Genomic DNA, 17,883 nt, shown 5'->3' with positions numbered 1-17,883 from the left:
TTGCATTCAGCATGGCTAAGTGGTCACTTAATTGTTGCCCCGAAAACGCAAGGCAGGAAGAGAAAGGCTCAATCAAGCAAGGAGGATAAACTCTTCGTTATCGATCCTGATAATTATATAGAAATCAGTGACTAAAAGAATACAGGCACTTGGTAGCTATTAAGCTTGCTTTTATTTACAGTGAGGCTATATAGTTCCATGCCCTTAGTTCAGGCTATATAAAACTGACTTTAGTTTCCTAATACCGGGTACTTAACGGGAAACAGGCGTATATAAATGTTCCCCGTTTCTTACTAGTATAAGCGCCGAAAGATTCGGCTGACACTTGATGATTTAAGGCTCACAAAGCTTTTACAATAGATAGTTAGCTTTGTTGCGGGCCTAGATTTTATAATATATATATTAATAGCTAGACCGTAAGTTATCTACTAAACTGAACTATTAAGCCATTGCTTATTTACCACTTCATTAAAAACCCTTTATTAACCATTTAAATATGATATCCCTCCCGCCAAAGATACTATGCACACCCATCTACCGCGAGCCTTACGAAATAAGAGAAGCGGTTATAGAAAAGCTTAAGTCATTAAAGGATCTTTAGTCGGTTCTATGGATTAACCCATCTACGATCTTTTTAAGTAAAGAAGGCCTTTTCTTATTTAAAGCAATAGATAAAGCGTCTCTTAAGTTCTGTATGCAGGAGAAAGTTCTATCTATAGTTAATCTCTTTTACTCACCAGGAAATATTCCACAAAGAGAGCAAAGACTATACTACGCTCAGCGGAGATTGCTAATTTCACTTATCGCGCACGCATAGCTCTAGGGGCAACCTAAAATATTAGATAGTTAAGGCAATCCAGTTACCCCTCAAAACAGGACAGTACTTGCACCTAAAGATATCCTTAGGTTTCTCCGGGATACTTATATTTATACAGAGGACTGTCCTTATAAAGATATACAAGGTTTCTTAGAGACAGTATGGGAAGTTCCTTTACTTAAGGATACTTCTAAGTGGAATATAATTAGAGTTACTGCCTGTCTATAGTGGGATAGATTGCATAACTCAGAGGAAGGCACATGGTGCTCTTGTTGCATTAGCCCTAAGCTGAAATCTGGAATGATAAGTGCAATCAACTTACCTCGAGAAAGCCTACCACTATATCAAGAAGTTTACCTTCCGCCTTACCTCAAAGTTTGCCTAGTTGAGAGACGAGAGAAAGAAGACAGCAAGAGCAAGATGGTTATAGTGGAACAGGGGAGCAAATAAGCGCAAAAGGAAATTTATGATACAGAGGAAATTTAAGACTTCATCCCTACGGGTTATATCAGATAACAAGATGCATTAGAGACATTGGGATAATTCCTTCTCTCGGAAGTAGAGATTAGCCTTGAATTGATTGACATTATGTTTATTGATCTATTTCTACCTATTTTTCTTTGAAACCGTGCAGGTGTATACCGAATTGCTTGCCATCCTTAAAGGCAGTGTAGGACAATGCAGGTGTTTCTAATACTGAACTTCCCTCAGCCTTACCTAATGGCGGTTAAGAATAAGGCTGCTTCGGCGGGGAGCATATACGCTTAGGCAGATAAAACTCTTGCGATAGTTCATCGGTGGATGTATCAGAATCGTTCAATGACACTAAAGCATCAGAACCAGTAAAACCAACTGAGCCACCTGAACCGTGGTGCGATGCAAGGTCACTTAGGTATGCAGCCTCGGAAAGCTTTGCGTTAGCTTGCCTAATTGCCTCATCTCTCTGCTGCATGGCCCAATCCCTTCCATTCCGGAATGCAGCGACTCCTTCACGAAATGCGTCCACATCACTTGTTAAAACCCAAGCCTTCACTAGGGTCATAACATATTGAGGTGCCGCGTTAACGGTGGAAGGTGCTACTGGGTGCATTATATACATCTTAAGTTGACCACCATGATAAATGGAGGTGAGGGTGTAGGCGTCATTATCAAACTGTTTTCTATGGTCCTCGCAGCAGTATGACTGGAGACTCAAGATGGCTCAGGCTCCCAAAGCTCCGTCATAACATGCTTGTCGAGAGGCGACTGACAAAGACCCATTGGGGCCTTTCACCGCAAGAAAGAAATTAGGTGCTATAGGTAGATCCTGTTAAGTAGAGGGAATAATTTTCCCTTCGAGATCTCTCCTCACCTTCCGATGTAGTTGTTCGGGACATGCGCCATAGTAAAGATCGGGATTTCCTGGTACGAGTATGCCGTCCGTAAGTTGGTCAAGACCTGTAAATGGAATCTGCCGACCAACACATCTTCTGTCGTAGACATTGCCCTCAATCGTGGGAATAACGTCGGCGACTATCTGGCTTTCTTTCGAGGCGTGCGCATCTGCGTCTTGGAAAGCTTCAAATTTATCTTCAGTGAAAAGAGAAGGCGAAAGGGAGCGGCATCGCTATTTCAAAATTTCCCTTATCGTTTACAAGTTTCCTGGTCTCGGAGGGCGTTAACAATCGGGATATAAGTATTTATCAGGATATATGCCATGGTTAATGAGGTTCTGTTGGAAGTTGCGATCGTATGGTCCACTTTTGGTCGTGTTAGTTGTAGTTAACTTTTTCGACGGCGACTGTGATCCGCGCTTCCGGCGGCCTAGCCCAGACTGTGATGAACTCATACGCGATTCTGAGGGCAATCCCCTATACTAACACAAGTCAACAGACGTCATGCTCTCAAAAAGGTCGGTCATACTCCTCTTAAATCTGTCAAGTCTATATTTCCACTTTGCGCAAAACGTTCAATGTCCCTGAGACGAGTTGGAGTGCACTCGCGCAGATACTGGTCAACTGGTGCAGTTATTTCGGTAGCATGCTAGATGGGGCAGCCTGGTTGTTTCCCTCGTGTGTTCCTGTCGTCTAACTCTTATAGTGCATTCTTAGTCAGGTATTGCTTCAATAAATTATCCCAGAACTTTATCGATATAGTTGCCGTAACGCGATTCTTTCGTCTTTTGCAAGGGTGTACGCTGTTCTTTAAGGGACTGTTCGGGATTGATAGAAACTTGCATTTGCGCTTAACATCCAGCGGTAGTTCTTGCTGGCTCACAGAGTCTTGCAATACAACCATACTTAGGCGAGTAGAATAGGTATATAGGAGGAAATGACTGTTTACATAGAGGGTAGAGATAACACATAACCTTACCACGTGCCTGCGTGCTGAGGCTAATAAGATAACAGAAGAAGAAAAGGCCGGCTTATTATTAAACCCGAGAGATGTCAAGCCACGACTCTGCCACACTAGGCTGCCACACTGAGCTGCCACACTGAGCTGCCACACTGAGCTGCCACACTGAGCTGCCACACTGAGCTGCCACACTGAGCTGCCACACTGAGCTGCCACACTGAGCTGCCACACTGAGCTGCCACACTGAGCTGACCCACCACACTAATCTTATTTGGACATTCACGGTCATAAAGTCGCTTCGCGCTCAGATTCTACATTAAGATAGAGTTAAATATCTTGCACCTAAATAAACTAGTACTATCCTATTTTCCTCCGTTTATATAACTTTCAATTATTTTTAACTAGCTACTATATTATTCAGTTTCCCACAAAGGTATAGAATCTCGGCAAGGCACTGTTCAAGAACTCTTGCTGCTACAAGTCAAAGGGTTACTGTATCCACTCTCTTAAAATCCCTTCTAAACAGAGGTAAGCATAGAAGTATTAAAGATGAGTTATGACCTATACTATCCGCTCGGTAGCATCGGAATACATAAGCACGAAAACAGGTGATGGTTTAGACAAGTCTCGCCAACTTCTACCTATCCTCTTTCTTTCTTTAAGCTTATACCGCAAACAATCTTGATCCAATACGTCATCCTGGGCACTCATGTATATATCAAGAGCAACGCTAGCGTCGCGGTAATAGCATCCTCGTATAACCAGGCCCGACTCTCTTTCGATTTTAATAATATCTTCGAGGGTACTAAAGAGCCTCATTAGATGGACATAGGCTAACCGTCGAAGCAGGTAGGATATCTAGCTTCCACATATAACAGTGTCTATAACCTTGAACGCGCGAATAATATAGGGGCTAGTACTTAAGGCATTATAAGGAACTTCTGTTTTAGTCAGAAGCTTGCTCCAATCTGCAATAGCTTTGTTGCAATTCGTATAGAAAGTGTTCAAGGGATTTTTTCCCTGAAGTATTTTGCATAATAGGCTGATAAACGTCTTTTGTTTTGAACGTGAAGCTTTAAGATCATCCATCTGTTGCTTGAACTGCTGTCGTTGTGCACAGCGCCTGATTAGTGGATTTTGCCAATAACGAAGGCATTGATCAGAACGGGTCTTTTTTGCACTTTTTCGTTTAGGGGCATTGATCCTGAGATCACTAAAAGCTTGCAATGTTGCATCAAGGTCATCGTCAAGTTGCATAGGCTCAGGAAGAATAGACTCCATAGTATATAGAGACAGTAAGTAAGTAATAAGGGGAAAGTTAAAAAACAATTAAAGGGGATATATATAGTTTTTTAAGTATAACTTTAATAGAACTACTATAGTGGATTTTTACATAATATATTTTTTAGAATTAGTTACCTGTTTTTAGTTAAAGTAACTTCTTTCTGTTTTATATATATATATATCGGTGCAATACTATAATACTATTAATAGAGTACTGCTAAAAAAAGAAATTAAGTGTATTTTAGTAATGTGTTTAATAAGCATGCGCTGCAGACAAGTATACGCTGCACTCCTATTTCCACTTTAAATGCAGGTTTTAAAGAAATCTTTAAAAATCCAGATTAAGCCTAAAATAGCTATAATTTTAACAGCTTATATATAAGTCCTGAAATAAGGTATAATAATTTTCTTAGATTTTTAAAAAAAATCTTATATAGCTATAAAGCTTAAAGACTATTTATACTGTAATATACACTGTATATTAAAGTTTTCTATATTAAATAAAATAGCTAAAAATCTTTAAGAAATACTATATAATAAAATTAGCTATACTATTATAAGAAATATTTTCATTAGATTTTTAGCTATTTTATTTATAATAAAAAAATACTATAGGGTAGGCTTTTTATAGTTATACAGTGCAGTGCAGCGCATACTTGTCTGCGGCACATACTTATTAAACACGTTATATGTTTTTAAGTTTTCTTTTAAAATACATAATATATTATAGTATTTAAGAGAGTCCTAATTGTTAGAGACAGCTCTAAGCTTTTACTTATCTCTTGTCTTCTCACCCCTCCCAATCAATTAACTCAGCAGCATGGAAACCCCAGCTGCAACTCCCTCTATCGTCTCATATGGCAGTAAGCAATCAGCTTTAAAGTCCAAACCCCTCAAGGCCTTGTCTTTCAATTTTGGTCCGATTATCACTCCAAGACTCCTGGCAGAGTCACTTCCGTATTACCACCTAGCAATTATAGGTTAATTCCAGACAGCGAACTGCCTCATTCGACGCTCAGAACCTTAGCCTATAAGGAAGCAGTTCAGCAATGCCGTGATGATGTGCAAGCCATCGTCAAAGATTGCAAGCGAACTAATAATAAATTTACTGATCCCGAGTTTAATATTAAGAAAGACTTTCTTAATTGTGATTACAACTGTCTATTCGGCCTTTCAAGAGCCAGTGATGGCGACACCGACAATAAATCAACAAAGCCGGGCTCAGTTCACCGTATACCCTGGATCTTTAATAAACCAGAGTTTATTATAAATGGTTTTAACGCGGATATAAAACAAGGAACTAGCAGCAATTATTGGTGGCTTGCCGCATTAGTATCTGTGGCTTCTTGGAAGGACCTGATAGAAAAGCTTTGCATTGCCCGCAGTAAAGATTATAGTGTTTACGGATTCGTTTTCTATGGAAACGGGGGATGGATACTAACCGTTATTGATGACAACCTATACCTTATAAACGAGGATTTTAACTACAATCTCTACGACGGTTTAGGTAATAGAGCTTAACTTTACAAAGAGCAAAAGCAAACAGGCTCTGAAGCTCTCTTCTTCTCAAAGTGCAGGAGCGCTAATGAGACATGGCTACCGCTGCTAGAGAAAGCTGTAAGTAACACTGAAAGTTACTTTAGCGCAGACCTAATACACTATAGTTTGCAAAAGTCCACGGAGATTACCAAGCACTAGATTACGGATGGGCAGGTACAGCCGTTAAGGACCTCACCGGCGGCGTTACTACCGTAATCCAAAGCGATAGAGTACTCTCTAAGGAACGCCTCTGGTCCGATCTAATGGATCTCAAAGAGGGTAATCTACTTTTTAATCTATCTATAGGTAGTTACGGTGGAAAGTATAGAAATGGTCTTATTTTAAGACATGACTATTCTATCGTCGACACCGCCCGAATAGAAGATAACAATGGAAATGCGATCTCGCTGGTTAAGATTCGGTAGGTTCGGTTTTGACTGCGATATTACCTTTGCTGACCAGTCAGTAATCCATGGGGAGAGCAAAGTCCTAGTGGCCATGGAGAATGGGCTGGCCCCTGGTCAAATGGCTTAGAACAATGGACCCCTTCTATGATCAAGAAGCTTCGGCACAGGTTTAAGAACGATGGGACCTTTTGGATGACCTTTCAGGATATGCTACATAACTTCCGTTGGATCTACAAAACTCGTGTTTTTAATGATTACTGGAAGATAACTCAGCACTGGATAAGTGCAAGTATACCATGGTTAGGTGGGCACCTAAAAACTAGATTTCTTATCAGAGTACTGCATAGAGGCATCGTGGTTATTATTCTCTTACAGGTATAGTATTTGAGATATAACAGCTTTATATCAATGGTTAACAGTGGATTAGCTCGATGACCGCTATTTTTAAGACCTGAAGGGGCAATATGACTTTACCCTTCATTTTATATTAAGATCACTGGAGAATAATGTAACAATCTGCAAAGTCCAGCCAGTTTACTAATTGGATAGACGGTCAGTGAACTGTGAGGTTAACCTGGAGCCTGGGATTTATGAGGTTATCCCGAATATTATAGCTGAGCGGGACAATGCCTCTGCGTCTGTGGATGAGATAATACGTTTAGCCATGCGTACTAATCCCAGCAAACTCCGAGAAATCGGTAAGAGATATGATTCGGTTCATGTCAAACTGGGAGCTGCAGAAATTCAAGAAGCATACAACGGAGCGGGGAGCTTCATGGACCACCTGCCTACCACACCTCTCGATATCGGAGTTCATCTGGCAGGAGATTCTTCTATTTCAACACCATTCACTGAATACACCATTGAATCAGATTCTGATGCAGGATCAAGCTCGTCAGGAGAGTGGAACGCGGTTTGCGTTATGGGGTTACGCGTCTTATCACAGCATGCGGGTATTAGTATTACCGATAGCAGTGACCTATAATAATTACAATATATATCATTGCTTCTTCGGGATTAAGTATCAAGTAACCGAACGACCATGTTAAACTATTTAAAATACTCTAACCTACAAAACTAAATTGCAAACCTATGTCTACTTATACCCGTCTAACGTGCAGCTGGACTCGCGACTTAATGCATACTGAGTTAGGGAATACATCTCTGCTTCCTCCAGCCGCTCTGCTAGATGGATATTGCCCATAACCCTTGCATACTAGGCATAAGTCCTAGCACCTTAACCAACTCTGAAACTTGGATCTACTCCCAAATGGAAAAGATACTCCACGACTTCCCAGCTTTGCAGATATTCAAGCCCCATAGCGTACATAACCGCTATTACTCCATTTGCATCCTCCACATCGACCTCAGCTCCATACTCAATAACGTAAAGGGATATCTCATCCACCAATCCCCCATATGCAGCACCATATAAGCCGTTAGATAGCCCATCTCTTTTAGGATCTGCTCCATTATCAAGAAGTAAATCCGCTGTTTTCCAATGCCTGAAACAGAGAGCTAAAAATAAGCTAAAATCAAGGTCATCCTGCAGCATTTCGTCCCGTTTCGAAAGATCAAGAAGTAGACGAACGATCTTATCCAAGCCTTGGAGTGCAGCGCAACATAGCGGGGAAACATTCAGTCAAGTACTTCTTGGAGGGTTATAGGACATTCTATTGTCAGAAGTACTTTAGAAGGCAGAGAGGGGATTCAAATTTCCGTATACGTCTACTGGTATAGCCAGGGAAACAAAAGGCGAGATACCGTCGAGAAACTTCTGTATAAAAGCAAGGAAAGGAAGTGATCCGTTATCAGAAACCGAAGCACAAGCCTCAATGCTATACAAGCAGATTTAAGCCGCTGCAGTAATAACATTAAGGTTACTTCTCTGACCAGCTGTAAGGGTATCCATATTTTAAAAGAAGGCACTGTAATAATGGAGAGAAAGGATATATTTTGGTAAGGGGTAGACCAGCTGTGGTTTATTCTGAAGAAGGATGAACAAGAATGAAGAAGGATGAATGAGAATGAAGAAGGATGGAAAGATCAAAGGTTAAGTCTTCCTTTAAGTACTTGGAAGGGCAACAAGGATAACGCCACAGATAGCAGCATTCCAACATGCACCAAGCCAAACGAGGTATATCAAAAGGGGGGATCACCTGGAAAGAGAGGCCACCAACGGTCTCAACTTTCGGCCAACTACATATGATGGGCGCTTCAGACCTATAAAAGAGAGGGCTGTTGAAGACAAGAATGCCTTATCACCATCCCGGAACAAATTCATTGGATAAATCTACTGTTCTATGGCCAATAGCTCGGTCAATCATAAACACTGACTACCACAAGTCACAAGGTGTGCCAGAACATACTCAGTCCATTGGCTTATTGGTCGAGAGGGAAGGACAGCAGTTTAGGTCGCATATAAGGTGCAAATACTCTGTGAGTTGGCGGTAAGTTTGAATTTCCACATGTAGTAATTATAATAGAATAGCTAGGCAGATTTCGTCCTTCGTGAGTCCACTGTCCGACTATATAAGGACAGTAGTATCCCAGCAGTAAACAGGTCTTGTTTCTTATCCCTAATCCCCATCTAAACACTCCTTGACCGCAGACCTTTTATCACTATATTTACCATTGAAGAGTTATTTCGTTACAAGACACTGTCGCCGCTTAGGTTCACTCTTGGCGTTGTTGAGGATCATCTTCGTGACATTAGCTTCGCTATAGAGCAAGTGGAAACAGTCACGATTTCCAACTTCTTCCCCTTCCTGGACTTTCAGTATCACCAAGAGCCCCTTTTATTTATTCCTCAGAAGTATACTACACTTCCGTTTAACCTCATATCCCTTGCGGCATACTATGGAAGGACAGAGATAGTAGCCGGGCTTCTACCTCTATTCATTACATCCACTACTGGCAATAAATGCATCAACTTGAGCGCTCCCCTTGCTCTATCTATTCTTAACGAGCAAATCAAGACTGCCGAATTTCTCCTTAACAGAGGAGCTGACCTACGTGGGGAAGGCTGCACGAATGGTCTACATGCGGCTGCGAGAGCGGGACTCGAAGACATGATTTCGGATTTCATCATAAATCGAAAGGTGCCTGTGGATTCCGTCGATGGATATGGTGCTACTCCTGTCATATATGCCCTCTACCTTCCAGAAGAACAGGCAACAGCCACTATCGCCATTCTTTTCTATCATGGAGCGTCACCGAAAAGTACGTTCAGGCCAAAGTCTACTATATATGCGTGTTTTGCCAAGGCTATGGGGAAGAGAATGCTGGCCCAGTGGCTTTAATAAATAGAAACGGAGTCTTTTTATTATGCTATTAATTTTATTCAGAAACAAACCCAGGAGCTACATTTGGACGAAGGAGAAGACACCGATTGGGATTATCTATGACGGCATGTGACTATCGATCCTTCTATAACCAGTGTATCGTTATTCTCTCCTCAGCTTTCTAAGTAACCATACCTCGCAAAATACAAGCATTGACCCTATAGTTATTCCCCAGGCGCCGGTAACACACACGGTCACTATTACTTTTGTCAACCAGCTTCCATGTTGTGCAGTGTATATGTTAACCAAGCTCATAAGAAGCGCGACAATTGAATTGAGTAACCCCGGTCTAGTCTTCAATTAGCCGTTATCTCCAGGTGAAGTAAGTAGTGTCAGACATTAAGATGCGGTCGACAAGCCACACGTAATTCCTCCTAGATCTCCAGGCTGCCCAGCCGATACCTGTGCCTCCTGCCAGACAACATAAAATACCTATCACGAGAAGAGGAATGTTCTGAATGACTCCCTGGACAACTCTACCAGCTTGAGATTCACCTAGTACGGCAGCTCGGCCTAGCGATGTAAATATACCAGGAAACACAACGAAACCAGCAAGAAATATCCAGTTTAAGAGTGCAGCTACCGCACATTGCATCACTGGGGCATTATGTGCCTCAAGTACCATGTTACTGTATGATGAGTTGCATCGTGGCTGAGTTGCGTATCCATTCGAAGTTAATGGTATTGTGGTCATAATATCAAGGTGATTCTTGTTGTTCATAGTGATTGTTGTTATGTTGTATTAATATGTGCAAAGTGAAATGGGAGGATTGAACTCCTTTAAGTAGTACATTTCGAGCTTCATGATGTAAAGCGTATACAAGAAACAGGAAACAGAAAACAGGAAATAGGTTAAAGGAAATAGAATTAAGAGTCTAGTCTTGAAGGATATAACTAACATAGTAAACATCAATAAGGTTAATAATGGCATGTCAATGCCGTGGGTGTCATCGGTGTTGAGCTTGTGGTCAACGAGCTTTAATCACATAAACGAATCCTCGTCGGGATTAGAGGATAGCGCAGATAACTTCAGTGGGGGCCGGTAGGTGGGGTGCGCTATAGTAAGCGTTCCCTTAAACACTTCCTTGGCGGATGAAAATGCGGTCGTTAAAGTAGCTATTGCTGATGTTATGTTGTGGAATTACTGAATGCACTGACATCGTAATCTCGGGTTGATTGAGGCCTCCTCAATAGCTTGCACAAAGCTCAAGCCAGAGCTTGACTGTATGATGGGATGATAACTGGACGAAGTCGGTACGATGGACCCACTTTAACTCGGCCGTTATTGGCTTTCTCAAGCAAGACTACAACAATGGATAACTAAAACTTGACTCGCACCCCAAGATAAATTTTCTCGCAACAAATACCATACTACTGGAATAGTAAGATTAGGAAAAGCCTTTAAATTTGAGTCAGCAATACCTTAATATTTCCATTAATACTCCTAACCATGCCAAAACTTCAATTCCAACTCTATACAATCTTTTGCAACGCAGCACCAGAGAGCTGACCAATGAGCTGCACCGACCCATCACCCGTCGCAATATTCCTAGCCCTCATTAAACCACCACCCTCTAGAATTATTATCTGCCGGCTATCTTTACCAGACGTAATATTCTCTAGATTACATACATTTAAGGCCAAAACATTCTTGCGGGCGTGATTAGCCGAGTCGGAGCTCATACTCGCTACCACATTGGCCTGAACAGCATCTACAGGTTTGAGGTCATTGTCATGCATAGCCTCCTATCGGGTTGAGGTACTTGGATCAACTTCGTTTTCTTTTTTTTATATTTTCAAAAGCATAAGATACGTCTCCAGTAATTTCATAGATCTCTTAAGTACAGATATAGCGTCAGTCTAAAGACAAATAAGTTCCGCCAAAGCAGACTCATCTGAACCCTTAAACCTTTAGCATTACTCAAATTTGTCTCTAGCCAACATAGACACCAGACTCACATTCGATTAATAGACATAAGGCTCGTCTCGCAGCTGTTATAAATCTACATATAAGGGTAGAGAGCTTTTAGGGCCTATACCGATCTCTTGGCCTTTGCCCAGCATCCTGTCTATTACTTGTATACAAGGCGTCTATCGTCGTAAGAAAACGGGAAAAACAAGCTCTGTAATCAATACAGAGTGGAAATTCAGGCGCTTATAACTTCTCACTATTACTACTCAATGTACAGCCCCGATCAGTCATCAAGATAGAACCATATCATAGCCTCATCGACTTTTAATACATCGTAGAAATAAGGGTCTAGTTCCTAAGTTTTAAAAGTTTAGAAAAGCTCCCTATAAGACTGTAAGGTTAAGATATTAGTAGAGGAAGGTAATTTCGATGCTTTAGACCACGCCATAAATACTCGGCCTTACTAAGATATATAGAGTTTAGCATGATTAGTAAACTTCAAGTATATAGGGCGAAACGTAAATAGTAATACTAATTTTTCTTCCTTACTCCTTTTGATTTAAGTATAATATTTAACTTTTACGCTGCGCAGAGAATTGGTAAAGTAGTAAAAGTTATTTGTACTAGGCCTAAGCTAGCTTAACCTACAGTAACCAATTTAGTTATCAGTGGCGATACTTTTGTTAGTTTTCGTGTATTGGAGAGGGATAAATTGAATTATTTGGCGTTTTTATTTAAATATACTGTCTTAACCGTATATATTCTACCCTCGTTTAATTGCATCAAGTTATCGAGTTATGCTATTAGCATATGCAGTATCATCTGCATCCTCTTCCTTGAAGTTATCCTGTATACGGAGGAAGAATTCTGGAGGCAAATCACTTCCACCTGGAAGATATAGTATATTATCTAACTCGAGGTCAGCATCGCTGGAATCGCTGAGGTTGGCATCTATGTCTGAAGTGTGATTATTATCGCTGTTAAATACACTATCATCTTTATACGAACTTACTGAGTCATCTGACTCGGCAAGGGAAGTAGACTGGAGTCTATTGACGCTTGTCGGCCATGGGCATGACAGCATGCAGTAATATGCGTTTCCAGTAAGACGGCAAGCATCCGTGTGGGGATGCAGCTCTCCACCTTTCAGGAACAGGTAGGATAGGAGCAGGCTGTCACAGCACCGCAAAGCCCGCCTGCTCTAGCTCCTTACCCGTCAAGAGCATGGGCCGTCTTTGCATGAGGAAGGGCCAAAACAACGGGCTCTCCACGCTTTCCGACATCTTCACTTCCTGTCCCATATTCCAGTAGCATATAGAGTCCTCAACGATCATGGTGAACGGAAATAAATTAAGGCTTCCAGCGAATGGCCTAATGGCCTTCTCATATTCCTCAAGGTCTAGAGCAGCGCCTGTGTCCACGTCGACACCAACGTTCCACTTCTTGGCCAGATAGCAGAGAATGTGGGGGGCTTGCTCGGCAATGTGGTGGCAAGGCGTCATTTCTGCGAGATTGGCGATACCCTACTTGAAGGTCTCGGAGACGTGACAGTCGGTTCTCTCAGTCGTGTCCAATTCCTCCCTGTGCACCGTTGCGGCCATAATGGTAAGGTGCATGATAGACGAGGTCAGCGCAAAATATGGCATGAAGGACGGCGCCCGCTTCAGCGAGTATAACCGCGAGTAGGACATAAGGAGGTCCTGGATAGCATTTGCAGCCTCTAAGCAGACGTCTCGCGGAGACACCTGGGACCCGATAATGCGTAATTTGATGAAGGGCCGGAAAAGAAGCAGAATCGCAAAGTGGTAGTACATACTATAGTGACAATTAGTAATTAAAACTACCTAAATGAGATACTTTTTCTTACTGGGCGAACAACACCGCTGGGGAGAAGTTATGGCCGAGCCGCAGGACGTCAGGCATTGTATCGTACCAGCTGAGATACTCTGTGAAGGTGTTCAACAGACCCCGGGCTGTCAGGGACTTTCCAGGCGTATGCATGAGGTACAGAGACTGGTGAACTAATTCACTTAGCTCGCAGAAACATTTATATACCGACCGCTCATTTGACTGCTGCTCGCATAGTAGCTGCAGTGGCACCCCTAGGCCGAGTCAGCAAGCTGATTGAACTTTTGTCATCGCTTACGCCGGCAGCTTACCATCGTCTATGTAAGGAACCCAGAGTTTCGCCTCAATATCCTTTATAATAAGAGGCTTAGATGGCAGGTGTGGGAAATAGGAGCATTGCGGCAATGAGCCGGTAGCCAGAGAATATACACTAAGTACATATCAGTTGTCAGCCTCCTGATTACGCGTTATTACTGTTCCGCAGGGTTGCTCACTGCTCCAGGGAAAATGCGCCCCAGAAAGTCGCCAATTGAACGGCACTCTCATCCTGATCTCCCTTGTCGGGTGTATGATGCAGACCCATCTCAAAGGCGAGCTGTATACTCTGTCCCGCGCAATACCGGCTCCTAGAGTCCCGACCGCAGCTAGCTTCTCGAATTGACATTATCCCTAAGGCTTGAATTGTCGTTAACGAGTGGTGATCCGTCTCCTGGTCAAAGAGGCGCTGCGACTCCTTGAAGAATTGGTCGCCTGCGGAGTGTGAGTCTTTAGAGTTGGCCCTGGTCACGGAGTGGGTGGAAAAGCGGCAGCCAAGGGCAAGCAAGGCGTTGACGAGTAAGGGCGAGCAGTATCTATGTCGCCCATCCCGGAAATCTCGGAGGAAATGTTCTTTGCTAAGAGACGCAAATATTGGATACTCCCAGCAAAAGTACAAAGCTAGCAGATGCAGTACCAAATTGATGTCGTTGGTAATTGTGGTCCATGCCTCAGTGGGAGGTTTTGCTTCGGGGTTGTCTGAAGTAAAGAGAACTTGATCAAGCCCATGGAATCGGGGTAATCCATCAGGCATGTGGTCTGGCAGCATGCTCTTGGTATAGGATAAAATTGGAGACTGCAACGGCCCTCGACGATCTTTCACAGAGTCCGTAACTTTCACCTGAGAGTTACTTGTTATGGGCTTAGCCTGTACTAGAAGGTCGCCGTCTGTCACCTGCTGTATTATCCTGGCAACGTCGACATCGTCGCGAAGTCTGCGGAGGATAGCATTGGACTCTCGCTCTGACAGGCATCTCAGAAGGTGGCAGAACTGTTCATACATAGTGTTTTTCTCTTGCGCCTCACCGTACAGACGCTCTAGGACACGCGGATCTCGATCTGAAGCCTGATAATAGCAGTCGAGATCTCTATTAATGCAATCACTACATTTCGGACGTTCGCCGAAGCACTGCGCGGGAGATGGGGTGTTAGCGGATTAAACCTGTCAGATTCTCCAGGAGAAATACGGATATATCGAGCTCTGCGTACTTTGGCCTTTCGTTTCCGACACGGTTCGCAAGCGATCTTTGTGTGGTTGGTTCGAGGATGGAGACGAGACGGCAGTGATGGTCCCTGGTTGGAGCCAGAGCTAGTACCCTCAAGACCCGGAACTGGAGCTGGTAGAAGCCTACGAAACTCGGGGACATTTAAAGGCAAACCCTTGTCGCTGAGAGATAGACGTGGAGGCGAGGAACGCATTGTAAGTGTATAGCACTATTAAGTGCAAAAGGGGACTAGGTAGGAATTATACAACTAATTAAAGCGAACTGACTCGGTAATAAAGAGAAAATGGAACAAATGTGATAAGCGTGGGATTTACCAATTCTATTATAGGTGAGCGGTGTATACAATGTTCCGCATTAATAACATTCCAGAACGAATAGCGAAGGGATAAAAACACGCATGCTAGCCAGAAAGGGATTATAGCAGCTTCCAGACTGAGGGGTTATAGTATATAAAGAATTAAGTCATTCTTGCATCACTAATGTAAACTAATACTGTAATGTGCTTTGAGATGTTAAACGGATTGCGTGCGCCTTAATGTCCTTAATTGCATGTGTATTGTGGAACTGTCTCCCCCGCCTTCCTTGGAGAGGGGTCTGCTTATTATGCGTTCCTGAATGGGTCTAGGGTCGCCGACAGCTGACTATTAGGTCACATAATACCCCGTGCGGCCATCCTACTGTTCAACATGAGAAAAGGGCAACCCATAGTAGGTTCGGCAGGTAAACAGTAGCAAAACGGCGCCCACTATCTCTTACCCCTTGAGCTCTTTAAAGAGCCCCATCATCTGTGACTACGCGGCACTCATCTTTTTCAAGTTCTGGAACCGTGATCTCTTATGACTATAAGTCATGTGCGCAACTCCTATACTCTTGAACCTATATTTTATGCTTATGTCGGCGTTTCGTGGTTCACAAGACCCTCAGGTATGTGGCATAATGTTGACTGCCGTGAATTATCCCGCATGGGATGAACGCTGAGCCTTGTAGGAATATACCTATGTCCACGTTGATGGATACGGCAGCTTGCTTTTATCAGAAGCTGTAAGTTGCTTTGACCCTGATGTCATGCTACTGTCGTTAACAGCCATGACCGCATTCAAGGAATCTATATCCTCTTATGGACAGCCTGTCAACGAAGAGTAAAACCATTAACTAAGCAGGCAATGTCTAAAGACTTGCAGCTTCAAATGTACGTCGTTACTTTGTCTTAAGCATCATTGCCACACTTATAAACATCCCCCATCTAACCTCCTAATAGAACCGATCCCTCAAGCCGACTCCCTGACAAGTCTACCAGCATGCCACACCGCGAGGTGTACCTTATACTTGTCTTTGCCATATTGGACCGCCCTGTTGGACAGAGTATTTCGTGCGGTCGCTTGCTGCTGCACAAGAGGGGCCGGCCTCGGGCGTGGTAGACATGCCACAGGTCATGGTGTAGTGGGTGGCGGGGATGGACGTGAAGGGGAAGGAGGGATAATATTATTCGACGTCGGTCTACGAATGGTTCGAGGTTCTATAGGCATATAGGCTTATCCGCAAATAATACCAATACTGATGCATTCGCCGACGACGAAGTTCACCAAGGATTGTGCGGGAGCATCGATTGTATTAATCGTGGAGTCCTTGAGCACCGTATCTACAAACCGTTCCATCAAATCTTTTATCGAAGCCAGTATCGCGGGTAGATCGGTCGTAAGATCGCAGATGTGCTATACCTTCAGGCATCGTTTCAGCTCGAGCTTGTCAATGTTGTCGGCGGATGCGATAAGTCATAAGTCGAAGAAAGGGGGCCGCTGATTCCGAAGGCGGCAAACAAACGGTGGATCGTATTCTTTGGTTAGGCCAGGAGGAGAGGGTTGCAACTGGAGATAAGTATCATCGTTTTGGCATCGCGATAGCGTTCGCGTTTCACGAAAGGAACGGCGCCGCAAAGGGTGAGTGAACAAGATACTGCGCACTCCATCGCGAACAGTACATTGACGCCGAGACGGGTTCAAGGGGTAAAGACGATAAAACGACGTGGAACGGTATGTCTATACGGAGTTGCGGTTATGAGGATGGACGGTAGAGAGGTTATCTGGAGCTGCAAGAGAGGATTAGTGAAAGTATCGGGACTGAAAGAGAGAGTCTGTCGCAGTAAAGCATTGTCGGCTGAAATGCTAAAGAGATTTTGAGGTGCGATGGAAGAGAGACGTCAACAAGGTTACGACAACAATCCTTCGAGGCCTTGTATCAAGAAAGGTTGGGAAAAGGACCTCGCAGGGGAGCTCAGACGAAATCCCCTCGACAACGGCGTCCATTGCCAGAGAAGGGGTTGTAACAAGGCAACTTGCGAGATTTTTGGACAGGACGATGGAAATGCAGTTCAAGATACCACGCACCTCTGGGGCAACAATACCTCAAATTCTTACTTTAGTAGGATCCCACTGATATGCAACCAGGTGATTGCCAGTGGTTAAATTCTGCCGAAGAAGTGAAACACTGCTGGAAATATTTGAGTGTAATCATCCCTTGGCCAATATTGGGTGCTGATCAGTGTTAGCATAAAGCCCCAGCTGGGGTCTAGGGGTTTTGCTTGGGCCAGGACAAGCGACGCCCTCTGTTTGATTTTTCACACTCGCCAAAGCATACCCATTCCATTTGACTGACACATTCTTGGAGCGTTATCCTCAATCTATTCTATCTAATTCATTCGCGACATCCATAACTTTGTCTTACCCATGAATCCGATGAGTTATTGATCCTAACGCCCCGCGGAAATAAAGCCCACCCCACGCCCTCTTTTCTTTGTTTTTTTGGAGACGCTTGAGAGTATGCCAAGCGCTTAGAGAGCGACTGAACGAGATTATGGAGG

At 43.3% G+C, this 17,883-nt stretch overlaps 2 protein-coding genes across 2 annotated transcripts; both read right to left on the bottom strand.

Annotated features, from left to right (window-relative positions):
• Positions 1–12,812: 12,812 nt before the first annotated feature.
• On the bottom strand, positions 12,813–13,139 carry FSST1_008567 (uncharacterized protein; the record flags this gene model as incomplete). The annotated part of the gene is made up of 1 exon (XM_083225462.1): positions 12,813–13,139. One exon carries the CDS (start codon positions 13,137–13,139, stop codon positions 12,813–12,815), a length of 327 nt encoding a protein of 108 aa, XP_083084528.1.
• A 21-nt stretch (positions 13,140–13,160) lies between these two features.
• Positions 13,161–15,219, bottom strand: FSST1_008566 (uncharacterized protein; the record flags this gene model as incomplete). The annotated part of the gene is made up of 5 exons (XM_083225461.1): positions 13,161–13,452; positions 13,505–13,739; positions 13,797–13,915; positions 13,980–14,929; positions 15,010–15,219. The coding sequence occupies 5 exons, from the start codon at positions 15,217–15,219 to the stop codon at positions 13,161–13,163; spliced, it is 1,806 nt and encodes a 601-aa protein (XP_083084527.1).
• Between the last annotated feature and the right edge of the window lie 2,664 nt (positions 15,220–17,883).

This window comes from Fusarium sambucinum, chromosome II (genome assembly GCF_050947815.1).
Source record: "Fusarium sambucinum isolate potato_lamoka chromosome II, whole genome shotgun sequence".
Taxonomy (NCBI): Eukaryota; Fungi; Ascomycota; class Sordariomycetes; order Hypocreales; family Nectriaceae; genus Fusarium; species Fusarium sambucinum.
Note: the sequence above shows the minus strand (reverse complement) of the source record. Positions and strands in the feature narration are given on the sequence as shown.